General features: G+C 47.9%; 1 protein-coding gene across 1 annotated transcript in view; it reads right to left on the reverse strand.

Moving 5' to 3' along the window:
* Positions 1–18,162, reverse strand: part of ME3 (malic enzyme 3) — a 103,621-nt gene that overhangs the window by 60,017 nt on the left and 25,442 nt on the right. The window contains exons 3-4 of the mRNA XM_077341404.1: positions 3,826–3,959; positions 1,288–1,437 (exon numbers count right to left, since the gene is read on the reverse strand). Coding sequence (XP_077197519.1) covers positions 1,288–1,437; positions 3,826–3,959 — 284 coding nt within the window. The remainder of the gene's footprint in view (positions 1–1,287; positions 1,438–3,825; positions 3,960–18,162) is intronic.

Here is an 18,162-nt window from a genome sequence, read left to right on the forward strand (position 1 = left end):
GTAATACCGTGAACAGTTCGGGTTCCCGTATCTCCCAAAGGACATGGCAGAGAAGAAGTTCCTGACAATTAAAGCAGTTTCTCAGTGGAACAGACTTCCTTGGGAGGTGGTGGGTTCTCCATCTTTGCAGATTTTAAGCAGAGGCTGGATGGCCATCTGACAGAGAGGCTGATTCTGTGAAGGCTCAAGGGGGTGGCAGGTGACAGTGGATGAGCGATAGGGTTGTGAGTGTCCTGCATAGCGCAGGGGGTTGGACTAGATGACCCAGGAGGTCCCTTCCATGATTCTATAATTCTAGATCTGGAAAAAGTCCAGGGGATGGAAAACAAGATGTGAGCACCTTCCTTCAGAGGAATAGCCGAAGAGGCTGGGCCTTCCCAGTTTAGAAAACAGACCACTAAGGGGGGATATGACTCGTTTATAAAATGATTCAGGGTGTGGAGAGAGTTGACATAAAAATTTTCTCCCTCTCCCAAAAACTAGAACTTCAGTGCATCCAATGAAGCTGATGGGCCATGAGCCCAGGACGGACAAAAGGAAACTCTGCTTTGCACAGAGAGTGATTAAAATGTGGAATTCGCTGCCAGAGGATATAGTGATGGCCACAGGAATTCGCAGCTTTAAAAGGGGATTAAATTAATGGAGGGTAAGACTATCAGTGGTGACTGAGGGGAACTTCCACATTCAGAGGCACTAGATCTCTGAATTCCAGAGTCAAGAGGTGCAAAGTGCAGGCACAGCATTCAAAGTTAATCCCTACTGACTTGATTTCAGTGAAAATTGAAAGCTAGCTGCATGTGCAGAATAGGCCTAAGCCAGATGTTGGCAGGGGCTCATGGGGATTGTAGTCCATGGACATCTGGAAAGCCAGTTTGGCCACCTAAGCAAAAGGCTGGATTCCAAGGACTGTCATTATCTTCAAGAGATGCGCCATTAAAAAACAAGACAGATTATAGAACTTCCAGAAGAGAGTTCATAAAGAAGGGAGAATTCATAGTGACATTTTGTGGTTTGACTTAGCCGGACTGTACTGTACTGTTCCAGAACAAAACTAGCCTTGTTATGCTGTTTACAAGGAGGGAAAGCAGGAACCCTGCCCAGATTAAAACACAAACACAGGCCCAAGTTGTCTGATAGCGACATCACTTAACCGAGGATCAGATTTTCATTTCCTTTCGGAGACCACCCTGAGAAAGATGCGGAACTGCGCACAAAAGAATATTCATTTGCAATCAACGGGGAAACGAGGCAGGGCTCCGGAGGGTAAAAATAGTTCTGTTCTCTCACCGTGGCCTTCGGAAAGCCAGTCCGTATTGCTGACAGGCCAAGCCGACGGTCGGGGTGTACACTATGGGCATGAATCGTTCTATATCCGATGTGAGAACTCGGTAGAAGAGCTTCTCGTTTCTGTCTTGGAGGGTCATCAGGATGATATACCTGGGAGGGGGCATAGCAAAAAGAGGGTGGTCAGTAGACAGGTTGGCCAACCCTATGGGTGATGTCTGGAGGTCTCATGCAATTATTACAAAGATCAATGCCCCTGCATAAAATTGATGTTTTGGAGGATGGATTCTATGGCCTTACACTCCAACAAGGCTCCTCTTCTCCCCTAACCTTAGCCTTCTTAGGCTCTTCCCTCCAAATCTCCAGGAATTCCCCAACTCAGTAGGGGCAGACCTATCAATCAACCATGCACAGTTCAGTCCATCTTCAGCTTGAATTTGGTTAGCAGCACTCTAATCCAATGAACTCTTGGAGCTGCCTACTGACTGAATTCCAGTTGTTTTGATCCCTGTTCTGTTTCTTTCTTCTGGTCTACTCATGACTTTCAGAGTAATTATCAAGGAGCACAATCAATGTACATGCTGCAATTTTACAGAGCGGGAAGTCAGAATTCAGCTGTCTGAGAATGTGAGGTTTCATGTTTTATTTTAAAAAACAAGCTATGTTCCTAGCCCTTATGGTTACAATATTATACCTGAAAACATACAAACCAAACTTGCTGAAATATCAAGGGGATAGAACAGGCTTTCTCCAGCTGGGTTTTGTGAAACCATAGGGTTTTGCGATGCGCGGCCCTGCTTCCCTCTCCCCCCCCTCCCACAAAAAGAAGCTTGCCGGGCCGCAAGCTAATCGGCCGCTTACTGCGGGGGGGGGGGGGGAGAGGGAGCCGCGGCCCGGTGGTTGGGGACCACCGATCTAAATAACCCATCTCCTTTTTGGACTCAACAACTATATGGCAGACAGGTGAAAGATTGAAAGGTAATCCTGGTAAGACACACTTTCCTGTGGACTTTGCACTCCCACAGAGTTTCTATGGTTTATTTAATTGAATCATTTATTTGCTACCATTCTCCTTTGCAGAGGTCACGGTGGCTTGCAACACAGATAAATCGCATAAGGAAGACTATCTTGCCTGGCATGATAAAAGCCCTTGAACCGGTCCTGGAATTTGGTTAGCAGCACTCTAATCCAATGAACTCTTGGAGCTGCCTACTGACTGAGTTCCAGTTGTTTTGATCCCTGTTCTGTTTCTTTAACTTTTTAATTTAAGGTATGCGTATAAACAACGACTTCTGCTTTTATTCTAAGCCACTTTGGGAGTTCTCTGCCAAACCAACAGGATAAACATGAACACTGGGCAATTTGTATTATGTACCGGAATGCAAAAATGTAAGAGATATTTCCTCTTGGTATTTTCTTTTGTTTTTGGACATTTCCTTTTGGACATTACCTCCCCCCTAGGATAATTACAATGTATTAATTCCTCTATCCCAGCCATTCCTCTATCTCCGAGCTTCCCAATGTATTATCCTGTGTGAGACAGGATGTTGGGCTAGATGGCCTGACCCAGCAGGGCTCTTCCTATGTTCAAGTACAGGTGCCGATATCGAGAGAAGGCATTGGCTTCTGTGTGAGGTTTGCTGGCCCTCTGGGGTTACTGGATAACTGTCCAGTGAAACCAGTTGCTGGAACAGATGATTAGTCTGATCCAGGGGTAGTCAAACTGCGGCCCTCCAGATGTCCGTGGACTACAATTCCCATGAGCCCCTGCCAGCGAATGCTGGCAGGGGCTCATGGGAATTGTAGTCCACGGACATCTGGAGGGCCGCAGTTTGACTACCCCTGGTCCGATCCATCAGGGTCCTCCTGATCTCCAAGCCACAGCCATTCCCAGATTTATTTGATTTATTACCCGCTGCTCTTGTGAAATGTCTTGTGGCAGGTTACAGAATAAAAACCCCACATCACCTAAAACATTAAAACATTAACCTTACAAAATAATAGTTCTGGCAGGGAGAAGAAAAATCAAATAGAACAAGGGGGGTTCAAACTATCCACATTTTATGAAAACAAGCTGTGCTTTGCAGCATGTGTGCTTGCAATAACAACAACCAAAATCTCTATCAGAAGTAGAGGTCCATGGAGCTCCTTCCTTTTAGCCTCAGTATGTGATGTAATGGCAGTAGGATTGTCAATCCATCCATCCATCCATCCACCCATCCATCCATCCATCCATTGTTTTCTTTCCCCGTGTTCTCTCTCATTTTAATGTAAAGTATGTATTGGCTGATATTACCCACCCTGATCTAATTCGGAGGGCAACTTAGAAAAATAAAGACTTGTTTGTTTGTTTGTTTATTCATTCTAACTTACCCTCCAAATGAGGGTCAGGGTGGGTAACATCAGCCAATAAACTCACTGAATGTTAAAATCCTATTTTACATTAAAATGAGGGGGAACAGGGGGAAAGAAAACCTTTCTCCATGCACCCTCCATAGCATTTGCTGCTGGTCGCAGACACAGAAATCACATCACGCTTACTTGTCTAGGTCGCTGGATTTGGTCTCGTAGCTCTTCAGAACGCGGAGGACTTGAACATCTTGGCTCAGGAAGCAAGGAGGAAGCAGGCCGTGAATGCCAAGCTGGAGTCTCTCCTCCAGTGTAAAGGCCATCCCCTGGGAAGGAAGAGAAAGAAATATGGTGAGATTTCCTCTTCGGTGGGCCCATTTCATGAGACACTGCAAAGCAGAACTATGGGGCCCAGTGAAACACGTGGGGGAAAATGAAACAATTAAACAATGGCAAAAAAAGCACTCTCTCGTCACCTTTGAACAGGCAAGATGATGAAAAGGCTCTTGACCTTCATGCTAAATCAGAAACAAGTTGACTAACATGGCTGTCCCAGAACAAGTAAGAGCGAGTGTGGTGTTAAGATTACAGGGATAGACTTGGACCGCGGAGACCCAGGTTCAGATGGCGACAGCCTAGGTGAACACTCTCTGCATGTCCTACCTTGCGGGGTGGTTGTGAGGATAAGATGGAAGAACCGTGCATGCTGTTGCGAGTTCCTTGGAGATAGGGGAAATTTTTAAAAACAATAATGGGGGATGTACATACACAATCCTGGCACGCAGGCAACACAACTGCATATGGTTAGATTGTTGAGCTAGGATCTGAAAGACCTGGGTTTAGCCACATTTTTCTTTTGAATTAATTAATTAAAAATTATTTCCGACCCTCTGGAGCAACAGAAAACAACTCTGCTCCATCTTCTATATGAAATCCCTTCAAGTACTTGAAGATGGTGACCTGATCCCCTCTTAGTTGCCTTCTCTCCAGGCTAAACAGACCAAGCTCCCCCAACCTTTCCTCCTACGTCTTGATCTCCCAACCCCTCAACATCTTTGTAGCTCTTCTCTGGACATGCTCCAGTTTGTCTACATCTTTCTTCAGTTGTGGTGCCCAAAATTGAACACAGGACTCCAGGTGAGGTCTTAAAAGAGCAGAGTAAAGTAGTATCTTTTCTTAATATTTTTAGCAAAAGTGAGGAAGGACTCCTGTAGTCTGAAACAGCATGACTGGCCCTTGATACATTCTTGAGGCTTCATGAAACCCCAGAAGTGGTGTGATGAGGTAGAATATGGTTGGGAAGCAAAACTGTGTACATGTCCACCTGGGGCCCCTTCCCTCCCCTTCCCCTCACCTCCAGGCCCATCACTGGCCATTTGCAGGGGCAGGTTGACATAACCATGTACAGTCATATAACCCGATAAATGTTTTAAAAATATCTCCCTCCCTCCCCCCAATCCACCCACCCACCCACCCATCCATCCATCTCAAATTAATGAACTCTCACGCATTCGGGAAACCCTTCCTGGGACGCCTGGAAATCCCAGGGTTTCACGAAACCCTGGTTGAGCAAGCCTGATACATACCAAGCCTTAACAGAAAGCCAACAGGTTCTAAGGCAGGGTGAAGGGAAGAAAAGCCAAGTAGAAGAAGCAAATGACAAATCAGGCTCATCTTGCGTTGAGCAGCAGGTCGGACTAGATGGCCCGTATGGCCCCTTCCAACTCTATGATTCTATAAGATTAAAACAGCCATTGCATATGAGACCAAGATATTTTTCGAAGATATACATGAACCTGCCTTATGCTGAACCAGAACCTTGGTCCATCAAGGCCAATAGACCAAACAGCCACCTCCACGCCCCCAGTTACAGCAGACCAGGGGTAGTCAAACTGCGGCCCTCCAGATGTCCATGGACTACAATTCCCAGGAGCCCCTGCCAGCGAATGCTGGCAGGGGCTCCTGGGAATTGTAGTCCATGGACATCTGGAGGGCCGCAGTTTGACTACCCCTGCAGTAGACTGTCCCTTGACCACTTTACAGTCGCCAAGTGGGTACACGGAATGTTCAGAGTCACTATCTGATGCCTGCAGAACAGTCATGGCTCAGGGGCTCCGGATCACCTTGGGGTTGGCTCAAACTGGCTAGGTGTGTGCCTGGTTATCCTCAGAGGGAGGAAATTTTGCTTTGCTGGCAGAATGGGCTGCACTGAACGTTGTTCCGAGCCAGGCCTGGGTTACGGGGATGACTAAACAGATCGGGATGGGCGGCCGCCGTGTGCCAAAAGCAATACTGTTTTCGTTTTAAGTTATTGCATCTGGGAAAATCAAGAAATGAAACATGCGTGTTGTTGGGGATTTTTTTTGTTTGTTTTAATTTCCCCCCTGAAGAGCTGCCAAAGGGTGGTGTGACTCAAGGCTTCCATCCGAATAACGAACAATTCATCTGTCTTGAACGGCACGCGGTGACGAATTAGGGTGAAACGGACAAAAATATTTTTATTAAAATATTGGCTTTCGTTTATGTTCCATGGCAACGCTCGGAGGCTGAATGGCCACAGTGCTTTTTGTTCTAAATCTCACACTCTCCCCCCCCACCCGCCCTCAATGTGTGTTTCCTAGTCTCTGTTCATAATGATTCATCTTTCCAATTCTACTGTATTTTGTTATTGTGCTGTTGCTACCGCTGATTATTATCAACCCAAACGGTTGTTCAGTGCGATATGCTTGCCTGGCAACCTATGACCTAGTTCTATCCCTTGGCTCAGTGGAATGCCCACCATGTGGCAACTTATGTGCTAAAGCTGGGCTAGGCAGGGCCACTTAGGCGAACAGCTGCACTCAAGGAGGTGCTTCTGAGCAGGTCAGCCACATCTCTGACACCCCAGCTGTGATAGAAGCCTCAGCGTCACTGCAGAAGTTCCAGATTATCTTCTTTTTAAATTCCTTTTTCATGGATGCTTTAGGTGGATCCTGCACAGAGCAGTGGGCTGGATTAGATGGCCTGTCTGGCCTTTTCCAACTAGAATTCTATGATTATGTTTAGAAGAAGAGGAGTTGGTTCTTGTATGCTGCTTTTCTCTACCCGAAGGAGTCTCAAAGTGGCTTCCAATCACGTTCCCTTTCCTCTCCCCACAAAAGACACCCTGTGAGGGAGGGGAGGCTGAGCGAGCACTGATATTACAAGAAGAGTTGGTTCTTATATGCTGCTTTTCTCTACCCAAAGGAGGCTCAAAGCAGCTGTCATTCACCTTCCCTTCCTCTCCCCACAACAGACATCCTGTGAGGGAGGAGAGGCTGAGAGAGCCCTGATATCACTGCTCGGTCAGAACAGCTTTATCAGTGCTGTGGTGAGCCCAAGGTCATCCAGCTGGATGCACGTGGGGGAGCAGGGAGTCAAACCCAGCTTGCCAGATTAGAAGTCCACACTGCTAACCACTACACCAAGCTGGAAGACAGAGAGATGGCCCAGCTCAAAATCCACACATGACTCTGAGGTACCCTGAATCAATATTAGTTTTCTGTTTCTAGACTATCCTTGGAAAAAGACCGGTCTATGGCCAGTAACAATAATATTTGATTTAATGCCCCTAAGGGACATTCTGGCCTGGGCAAATGGTGAAGGGGGAAACCAGAATCAGGCCTCCTGAGCAGAACGAGGCTTCTCACATGCTTCAAAACCAGCTTGGTGTAGTGTTTAATAGTGGTGGCTTCTAATCTGGCGAGCCAGGTTTGATTCCCCATTCCTTCACATGAAGCGATCTAGGAGACCCAGGGCTCATTAAAGCCCTGTTAGTGCTGTTCTCACAGAGCAGTCCTGTCAGGGCTCTCTCAGCCCCACCTCCCTCACAGGGTGTCTGTTGTAGGGAGAGGAAGGGGAGGTGAATGTAAGCCGCTTTGAGACTCCTTCGGGTAGAGAAAAGTGGCATATAAGATCTAACTCTTTCAGGAATCTCAGGGTTGTCTCAGCCTCACCTCCCTCATAGGGTGTCTTTTACGAGGAGAGGAAAGGGAAGGCGATTGGAAGCCGCTTTGAAATTCCTTCGGGTAGAGAAAAGCAGAGTGTAAAAACCAGCTCTTCTTCAAAATGGATGTCCCCCCACAATCCCATGTGCTTCCAGGAAACAAGCCATGCCTTGTAACAACAACAACAACAAGCTGTGTAAATAAACAAACAAACAAACACATGAAGCTGCCATACAGTGAATCAGACCATCTATCGAAATCAGTATTGTCTACTCAGACTGGCAGCAGCTCTCCATAGTCTCAGGAGCTGATCTTTCACACTGCCTCTTACCTGGTCCCTTTAACTGTAGATGCCAGATTGAACCTGAGACCTTCTGCATGGCAAAGGAGATGTTTTGTCCGTGAGTCACAACCCCTCCCTGACCCGACTCATTAACAATTGTGTAGTTTTGTCCTTAGAACAGCCTTTCTTAACATTTTTACATTGAAGAAACCCTTGGAACATTCTCCAGATTTCGAGAAAACCCAGAAGTATCACGACCAGGCAGAATATGGTTGGGAAGCATAGCTGTGTATTAGCCCACCTGGGGTTCATCTTCTTCTCACCTCTTCCAGGCCCATCTTTGGTCATTTTGGGAGGGAGGGTGGGTCTAAATAACCATTTATGGTCACATCACCCAGTAATTGTTTAATGAATTTAGATTCATATCCATCCATCCATCCATCCATCCATCCATCCTTCCTTCCTTCCTTCCTTCCTTCCTTCCTTCCTTCCTTCCTTCCTTCCTTCCTTCCTTCCTTCCTTCCTTCCTTCCTTCCTTCCTTCCTTCCTTCCTTCCTTCCTTCCATCCAAATCCAAACTCCCATATATTTGGTAAACCCTTCCAGGGCTATCAAGAACCCCCACGTGATAGCATGTGATAGAGGCTACTGAGCTAGAATTAGAAATCCAAACTCAATGGCTTAAAAAATGAACTTTTCAACTTAACGTCCAGGAGACTTATCACTTGGGAATCTGAACATCTCGCATCTGATGAACGGACCGTGGATTCTCAAAAGCGTATATCCAAAGGATCTGTTTGGTCTCTAAGGTGCAACTGAACCTGGATGTTCTGCTGCCGACCAACGCAATCCCTACGAAATGGCACAGTCACTGGATTTTCCCAGTTATTCGGGTATGCGAACCATTCGCTGACAAAAGCAACGCTCTTGCGAATCCTCCGTCAGAGAAATTTACATTTCGGAAGCCGAACTCTGGGACTCCGGGAGAAAGGACGGCTTGAAAACATCACCTTGGAGATGGGGCAACTGTTTTCCAAGTCTTCACTCGGCGCTTTGTTGTCAGCTGACAAAGAGCCAGCTTGTCTTCGCTGCTGAGAATATGGAAATAAATTCCAGGTCGGTCTCAGTAACTAAAGAGAGAGCCTCCTGCTTCTCCCACAGCCTGCCAAGCGAAAGGAAAACAACTTCCCTTTTTCTTATCGACAATATGATTCTTTCACTGCTGCCTCTCCCGCCTCTAGTTCCTTTTTCGGTGCTGCTCAGTTCCAGCTCGGCAATAAAGACCCTTGCAAAGAAAAAAAGGATGGGACAAGCATTTACAAGGCCTTATTGCTTGCTTTCGGCATAAATTCAAGCTAGCTGCCTGCTTGGCGCCTACCGAGCGACAACAGCCTTTTCAATCCCGTTGCGTCTTTTCGCCACGTGATAAGATTTGGCTCGATCACGTGCCACCTCCTCTGAACGCCGACGCTTACTCGTAACAATATATAAGAACTGCAGTTCTTTGTCTTCATCGCAGCCGCGACTTGGCCGGAATCGAGGCACGGCGTTCGCACGCAGAACCCCGCTGTTCGATTCATTGCGTACAAAGTGGCTTTTCGTTTCGCCGAGCGAGAATTCCGTCATGTCAACGGGAGATACAATGGCGCACAATACTGAGAACCGAATAAAGAGTGTAAGACAGCTGAGCATTAGGCACATCGCTATTAGCCAGGAGAGATAAATGACATAATCGCTTGAAAAGCCATTTTTGAAAACGCCTTATTTGGAAAGAATATCCCCCTGTAATTCGGGCTGTGATGAAACCGTCTTAAATGTGCTTTTCCACTGTTCACTGTACGTTAAAGACCATCTTTTTACTAGCAAACAAAAACTCTCTGGTAATTGAATCAGTTGCAGAGTCCCTACAGCTGGCTATGAAGTTTCTCAACTGTAGAACAATTAATGCTTTATGATAGGGATTTTTCCCCCTGTTTTCTTTTCTTTGAACGCCAATAAAGGCCTTCTGATTCTGATTAATGGAACCTTTGGAATCAGAGGCAGTTTATCTCTGAATAATAGTTGCTGAGTGCAAATTATCTTCATGCTTTGACATGGAGTGGTTTAAGGATCTGCAGTGCCCATAGCACCAGGGTCACTTTAAGGGTTTGCGAGGTCCTAGCAGTGTACAATTGCAGCAGGAGCAGCCAGACTGGGGGCAGAAGGGCTCCCAACAGTGAAAAGCGGTATCACTCTGATTGCCCTTAAAAAGGGAGAAGGGGGGAGGCCCTGATCAATGGGAGGAAGGAACCATGCAGGGCCCCTGGAAACCTAGGGCCCGTAGCACATGCTACATGGACTACATGGATAAATCGGCCCTGGGCTTTGATTGGGAGCATCTGGCTAGCCACTCAGAGAACATAAGAAGGTGTCCTTTAGAGTAGCGATCCCCAACCTATGGGCCGTGGACCACATGTGGTCCTTCGACTAATTGGAGGTGGGCCCTGAAGGACGCCTTCTCCGCCCCCCCCCCGGCCCTTTACTTCACCCCCCCCAGCCCTTTACAACACACTTCATTGTTGTGGCGTGTCTGTATCTTATTTTGAAGGGATGTTTAAACATTACCATAGCGATCAGAGAGCGTTAGGGCAGTGGTTGAGAGTAGGGGAGTAAACTACCCCCCCCCCCCCCACCGGGCCTCAGTAAAAGGCGTTGAGTGGTCCCCGGTGTTGAGTGGTCCCCGGTGATAAAAAGGTTGGGGACCACTGCTTTAGAGAGGGACCATGGTGTTGTGTTTGTGGTTCTTGTCATGCCCATGCAGCCAGAGACCAAGGCTGAGCTTATGCCAAAAGTGCTGCCTCCGCTTCTCTCAGATAACGTGGCTGAAGAAGAGGTGGGGCAGAGTGGCGAGGGACGTTCTCTGAGGGACGTTCAGGGTGATCAAAGCCCTGACTGGGCTGCACAGCCAGGTCCCAGCCAGGCAGACACCGTGCCGGCTTCACCCCCGTCAGCAGCAGTGCCCCACCCCAGCCTGGACAGCTCACCAGAACACCGGAGACAACGCTGGCAGGGCAATTAACAGCTTGCAGCAGGAGCACCTGGCTCATGGCGTGGTGTCAAGTCAGATGGAGCCCAGGTGAGGTTGCTCCAACAGGTGGAGATTGAGTCTCCAGTTGCAGCTGCTCAACTCATGAGCGAGACTGCACTTAAGCACAGCCAAAACAGCCCTTCGGCTGGGTGCTATCTGTGCGTTAAGCCCTCCTATCGCTTCAGCAAAGCTCTGCCCGACTGGCCTCCAGTTTCCTGCTTACGCCTTCGTGGACTACGGCTCTGGTGTTTGGACTTTGTTTAAAACCCAATTCTTTTTCGTGCAAAGGCAACTGGAAGGTGCGTTGTGGGTGGGGAAATGAGTGTGCAACATCCCCTGTGCTGCTATGCCATTTTTGGAGAAAACCTGGAAGTCATGTCAGGTCAGTCTAGGAATCACCAGAAACTCAATGCTTTTATCATAGTGTGCAGTGATCCCTAGAGTTACCCTATGTCATGTCTTGGTTTTCCCTGGAAGTGATAGAGCAGAGGATGCCAACAGGGTTTTAAAATATTTTTTGTCCTTTTGCTGATTGGTGGCCACAGGCAAAGGGAGCCAGGGTCGGAGAGCCCCCTCCCGGACTGGGAAACCTACTTCTAGCTGAACTGTGCACTGGAGGAGACTGTAAAACCCACCATGCCTGTATCTTTGTGAACATATGACAAAGTACAACGAGGTGTGGCAAGAGGGCAGCAAGTAGCGCCCACAGGGGGCATACAGATACCACTCCCAGCTGTTCCACGCAGCGTGCTGCTTCTGCAACCACGACAAGGATGTGTTTTTTCCTCCCCTGACTGGAAACAATCACATGCAGACAACTAACTCTGCTCTCCAAACCCTGCCAGACGGGGCGTCAAATAAACCCTCAGCCCCAGGTCAAGGCAAACTGATCCCGGTCAGATCAAATGCATGCTTCTCAACTCAGGTTTAGCCCTGTTTCTATCAGATTAATACTGCCGTGTGTTTGATTTACAGCAGAACATCTGTCCCAGGAGTTGCTCTTCAAAGAACTTGGACCCTTGGCCCGCGCCAAGGAGAAATACCCCTGGAGCAGCTGATTCCAGCCAAAAGGCCTGTCTTGGATTTGCAAGGAGAGATTCCTTTTGCAAAGGAAAAGAGGGACCGCTCCGAAGGGGAGCCAGGCATCTGCTGAACAGAGAAAGGAGAACCCCAGTAGGAAAGAATGGGGCTGGGAAATGGGTCGGGGGGGCAAGGGTACGATGTGTTTACTGCCATAAAAATGTCCTTGCACCAAGCAGAGTGGAAAAAAAACACAAATACCATTTACGATTCTCGTAAAAATCCTGGCAGGGAAAGAAAAGGATCACAACAGATCATAAAAGCGTCATTCAACTGTACCTGAGTCTGCAAAAATGTAACATCTGCAGCTTGGCGTGGAAGCGAGAGGACCAGAGATCATCTGCGAAGGTGACTAAAGGAGATGCGTTCCAAGAGGGCCTGCAACCTGCTCAGGTCATGTTCGCCCAAAGGGAGCATTTGAACTTCTAAGCCAGGGATGGCTGGAAAACCCTGGGGTTATGTGAAAGCTCCCTACAGGTTATGGGCCTTTCCCAGAAGTTGGGGACCAGAGGGCCTATTAAACCACAGAGTTTTGGCAAATCCTAGAGTGCCTTCTTGGATGTCATGAAGCCACTTTCTGGTTTTTCCAGAAGTGCTGCCCCCACCCCCACAGAGTACCAGCAGAGGCCAGGGGAAATGTCCAGAAGGTCTCCTGCTATAGCTAAAAGCTCGGTACCCCAATATTTGAAGTACCCTATTACAGGATCATAGAGTGGGAAGGGTCCATATAGGCCATCAAGCCCAACCCCCTGCTCAATGCAGGATCAACCTAAAGCACCCAGGAAAAGTAGCTGTCCAGCCACTGCTTGAAGACGGCCAGTGAGGGGGAGCTCCCCACCACCTTAGACAGCCCATTCCACTGATAAACTACTCTCTGTGAAAACCCCCCCCTGAAATCTAGCACATAGTTTAAACTCATTACTGAGGGTCCTATCTTCTGCTGCCAACAGGAACCCCTCTCTGCCCTCCTTTAAGTGAAAACCTTTCAGATGCTTCAAGAGATACTTCAGCCTCTTCTCCAGGCTGAACATACTCAAGTCTCTCAGCCTCTCCTCACAGGGATTGGTCCCCAGGTCGCAGGTCATTCTCATCGCTCTCCTCTGAACCCTCTCAATTTTGCCCACATGGTTTTTGAAGTGAGCCTTCCAGAACTGCACACAGGACTCCAGAGTGGTGGCGGGTTACAGTAGATGAGCGATAGGGTTGTAAGTGTCCTGCATAGTGCAGGGGGTTGGACTAGATGACCCAGGAGGTCCCTTCCAGCTCTATGATTCTATGATTCAGAGGGAATTAAAAAAATGTACGTACAAAAGAGTCAGGCTGTTAGCCTTCCCAGCCCAGTTTTACCTTCTCTGACCCAGGAATAGTTCTTCACGGTCTCAGCTAACATCTTTGTTAAGGTTTGTTAAGAGGAGAAATCGAGGCATATGAACCCGTGACCTCCAACTACGAACAGATGGGAATTGGGCTGTCTGGGAATCAGTACACGTCTCCTGGCTTTATTCATGCCATGACTCTGCCAGAAGGTCTTACGCAGATATATATATAACCCAACCTGGAGCTTTGCAGCTTCAGTTGCAGGTTGGCAAGGAAATTTGGCCTGAACTAGGAAGCAGATTCTAATGGGCTCGTTGGCTGGCTTTGTTCCTTTCAAAGCATTCTCTCCTGCCACTCCCCGGGGAACGTCTGGCGTTTGGATCCGACAAAGCCGATGAAAAGAGGAGAGGAAATGTTTGCTCCGGGTGGATCTGTGCCGACAGAGGAGATGTTATTGCAAACTTCCATGGCTGCCGGGAGCCACAAAAAAACACGCCACGCAGAGATTCCCCGAACCACGTGAAGGTTCGTCACCCGGAAACCTCTGAACTCAGCGAATTTGTCACCCTGCGTTACAGCATGCCTCAAACAAGTTTGAAAAAACAGAACAAAAATCAGGAGCCAGCTCGCCCGGGCATCGTTTGTCACCATCACAAGTTTGGCAAGAGAATAAGACAAGTTCTGTTATTGCCAGCTGCTTAAGCAGGGAGCAGACAAGCTGGGAGGGCCAGAGTGGCCCAATCACATGAGGTCGTGAAAGCTAAACCGGGTCAGCACTGTCTAGTATTTGGGTGGGAGACCACCAAAGAAAGCCATGGTCTAGACCAGGGGTAGTCAACCTGCGGTCCTCCAGATGTCCATGGACTACAATTCCCATGAGCCCCTGCCAGCAAACGCTGGCAGGGGCTCATGGGAATTGTAGTCCATGAACATAAGGAGGACCACAGGTTGACTACCCCTGGTCTAGACCACATCTGTGTTTGTCTCTTGCCCTGGAAACCATGTGGGGTCACCGCAAGCCAGCTGTGGCTTGACAGGAAATGTTTTTAAAAAGAGATGAAAAGAGAGTCTGAGATATCCGTCTAGCTCAGGAAATAAAAATGAACAGCTCTCTTCTGATCACGGAGTTAAAATAACACTGTTTAAGAACTGCCCAGCCGTTTGCTGTCTCAGTCCAGATTGATCAATAGTGTCACACACTCAGGGCTGTATTATGCGCCGCCGTTTGACTTTGGGTACCAGGGTAGGCCTAGATTGTTATTTTAACTGATATGGTTTTAAATGCATGGTATAGTGCTTAAAAGGGGCAGCGTTTAATCTGGTGAGCTGGGTTTGAGGCCCCACTCCTTCTCCACATGCAGCCCGCTGGGTGACCTTGAGCTCGTTACAGTCCTGATAGAACTGTTCTCACACAGCAGTTCTGTCAGAGCTCTCTCAGCCCCACCTACCTCACTGGGGGGGTCTGTGGTGAGGAGAGGAAGGGAAGGCGATTGTCAGCCGTTTTGAGACTCCTTCAGGAAGGGAAAACCAGGGCATAAAAACCAACTTTTCTTCTTATACTTCTGTATGAAATTTCAATCCGTGGTTAGTCGCTCCGAGACTGCCATTGGAGAGGGGCAGCTTAGAAATATAAAAATGAAATGAATTATAATCTGATGCATTAACAGAATGTCCCTTTCTTGCCTTCCTTGGCTATTCAACATGTGCAGATATTTTTGTTTGTTTCCTGTCACTATTGAGGGACCATCTCGTGGCAGGTTTGTTGTTGTTGTTATGTGCAAAGTCGTGTCCGACCCATCGCGACCCATGGACAATGATCCTCCAGGCCTTCCTGTCCTCTACCATTCTCCGGAGTCCATTTAAGTTTGCAAGTGGCAGATTACAAAGTGGCAGGTTACAAAGATAAAAACATAAAAACCCCACACAAAAGAGAAATATTAACCCTACAGCAACACAGCGGCGAGGGAAAAAAACCCCAAACTCCTCCCCCTATTTCCAGCTCCCCCCTCCCCGTGCCTCAGGGGTGCCTGCCATACCCACTGCGATATTAGTTAGTGTTCATCATGGAGGGGCCCCTTACTCTTCCATGCCCTGGCCTCAACCAAAGGCCTGGCGGAAGAGCTCTATCTTGCAGGCCCTGCGGAACTGCGGAAATTCCTGCAGGGCCCTCAGCTCTTCCGGGAGCTCATTCCACCAGGCTGGGGCCAGGACCGAAAAGATGTCCTTGGTTTGCAGGGATTTTACTCTGGATGCACAACTGCAGTCCCCTTGGAGGAGAATCTTGGCTTCATTCTCCAAAGCATAGCAACAACAATTCGTAAAGGAGGAACCTCAAACATCTCGGCGGTACAGAAGGAAAAACAAATCCACATTCCGCCCACAGTAGTCTTGTGGTTATTTATTTAACGTTTTTGCCCCACGGCATTCCACATGGCTTGCTCACATGGAAGAGTGCAATGGATCGTAGCCAAGGGCTGTAAAGTTCCTGTTTTTTTGGAGGGGGGACACATTAATGACCCTCAAAAATCACTGAAATGCTCAGCAGTGCATGCTCCAAGGAGGTCTGTATGTCTCCTGTTGCACTTTGTGCTTGTATGTTAGATGGAACTCCAGGCTAGGGTTGCCAGCTCCAGGTTGGGAAATGCCTGGAGATTGGAGCGGGGGGTTGGAGCTTGAAAGGGTGGGATTTGGGGAAGGGATATAATGCCACAGAGTCCTCATTTCAGAGTAGACTTTCTCAACCAGGGTTTTGTGAAACCCTGGGGTTTCTTGACAGCTCTGCAGGGATTTCCCAAATGGGTGGGAGTTCATTAAATTCTTATGTATATTTAAAATGTGTCAAACATTTATCGGGTGATATGACCATATATGGTAACGCTGACCCACCCCCGCTCCCAGAATGGCCAATGATGGGCCTGGAGCGGGTGGGAAGGGGAGGGGCCCCGGATGGGCATGTCCACAGCTCTGTTTCCCTACCCTATTCTGCATGATGGCGCCACTTCTGGGGTTTCTTGAAGCCTGGAGAATGTTTTGGGGGTTTCTCAATGGGGAAAAAAGTTGAGCAAGGCTGCTCCAGAGCAATCATTTTCTCGAGGTGAACAAACCTGTGGCCAATCCTGTTAAACGTTATTTAGGATCTGGCTTTTTGCAAAAACATACAAGCCATGTTGTCTCATGATATCAGACCCCACAGAGCAGTCCTGCCTTTAAATAAATCATCTCAGTGAAATTAAGAGACATGCAAAGACCACAAGGCAAACAAAAGGATGTGATTCCTTACTGGGCTGGGTGAGACCCATCTAATGCTCCCCACTGACCTTTGTCTGATCCAGCCACAAAGAAATATCAAAGATCTTCCATTGTGGGGAGCTGGAAAACACACTAAAGCTCCCTTCGTCAGATGCAAAAGGAGCTTCGACTTCTGGGCTCTTATACCTCAAAAATCTTGTTGGTCTTCAAGGTGATTCTGGACTCGAGTCTCACTTTTCTACTGCAGATAAAAACACAGCTGCTCTCTGAAACTATCATTAAGAGGGGGGTTTGCTATTGAGGATAGCTGTCATTCATTAGCCAAAATGAATGCCTTGAGGAAGGGTATTTTGAGGCAGATCTTGTCAGAAAATAGATAGCTCTGGCTTTCCTTCAAGTCACATTTGCCAGAAGAATTTTAAGGCATCTGCAAAAGCGAGATACATTTCATACATCATGAGCTTTAGTTGGATGCAAAGGTGTGTTTAAACACAGATAGCTTCATAAATAGGTCTTTGCACAAGAAAAAACAAAGTCTTGCAAAGTTTGCTTGTTTTGTTAATCGGAACGATTCCTCTAGGCTGCAAAGTTCAGCCTTCTAAGGAAGAGCACCAGAGTTATGTGCAGAATGGCAATTCTTATTATCCAGTCATGCCCAGAATGCGCACAGACCTGCCAATGGGGCTTCAGCAGCTGGAGAGACAGACATTGTTCTGAACATGTGAGATTCTGCCTGTTTGTCTATGCATGATGGGTGACATCATGGCAGATCTTTATTAGGACTGGGGTTGCCAACTGTTTGCAAAGAAGAGGAAGAGGAAGAGGAAGAAGAAGAAGAAGAAGAAACGTTCCAACCTTTTAATAGAGGTGTAAGAGGGTGTTCTTACGAGGTGATGCTATTTACCTCCATGAAATTCATAGAATCCTAGAGTTGGAAGGGGCCAGACAATCCAGTCCCACCCCCTGCTCAGTGCAGGATCAGCCTCAAGCATCCAGGAGAAGGATCTGTCCAGCCGCTGCTTAAAGACCACCAGTGAGGGGGAGCTCCCCACCTCCTTAGGCGGCTAATTCCACGGCTGATCTACTTTGCGAAAAGGTTTTTCCTTAAAGTCAGCTATCCTGTCCCCTCTCAACCTCCTCTTCTCCAGCCTGAACATTCCCAAGTCCCTCAGCCTTTCCTCATAGGGCTTCATGCACAGGCCTCGGATCATCCTTGTCGCTCTCCTCTGCACCCTCTCCATTTTGTCCACATCCTTTTTGACATGAAGCCTCCAGAACTGCACACAGGACTCCAGGTGGGGTCTGACCAATGCGGTGTACAGCGGGACTACAAGCCTACCGCTCTGAAAAATCTCCAGGACGGTGTGCATGAGTATTGGGACAGTGACTCACAAAAACTCTCCTGCCATATATTTTGTCAGTCTTTGAGGCATTAATGGACTTGTGTGCTTTTCTTCTTCCACAGACAGACTCACATGGTTACCCATCTGGAACTGCAATCCATGAGACTCAAGGCCACTAAAACGACTGCTGAGATATAGACTATTGTTTTGCTGCCCTCCTCCAGCT

This window comes from Paroedura picta, chromosome 6 (genome assembly GCF_049243985.1).
Source record: "Paroedura picta isolate Pp20150507F chromosome 6, Ppicta_v3.0, whole genome shotgun sequence".
NCBI lineage: Eukaryota > Metazoa > Chordata > Lepidosauria > Squamata > Gekkonidae > Paroedura > Paroedura picta.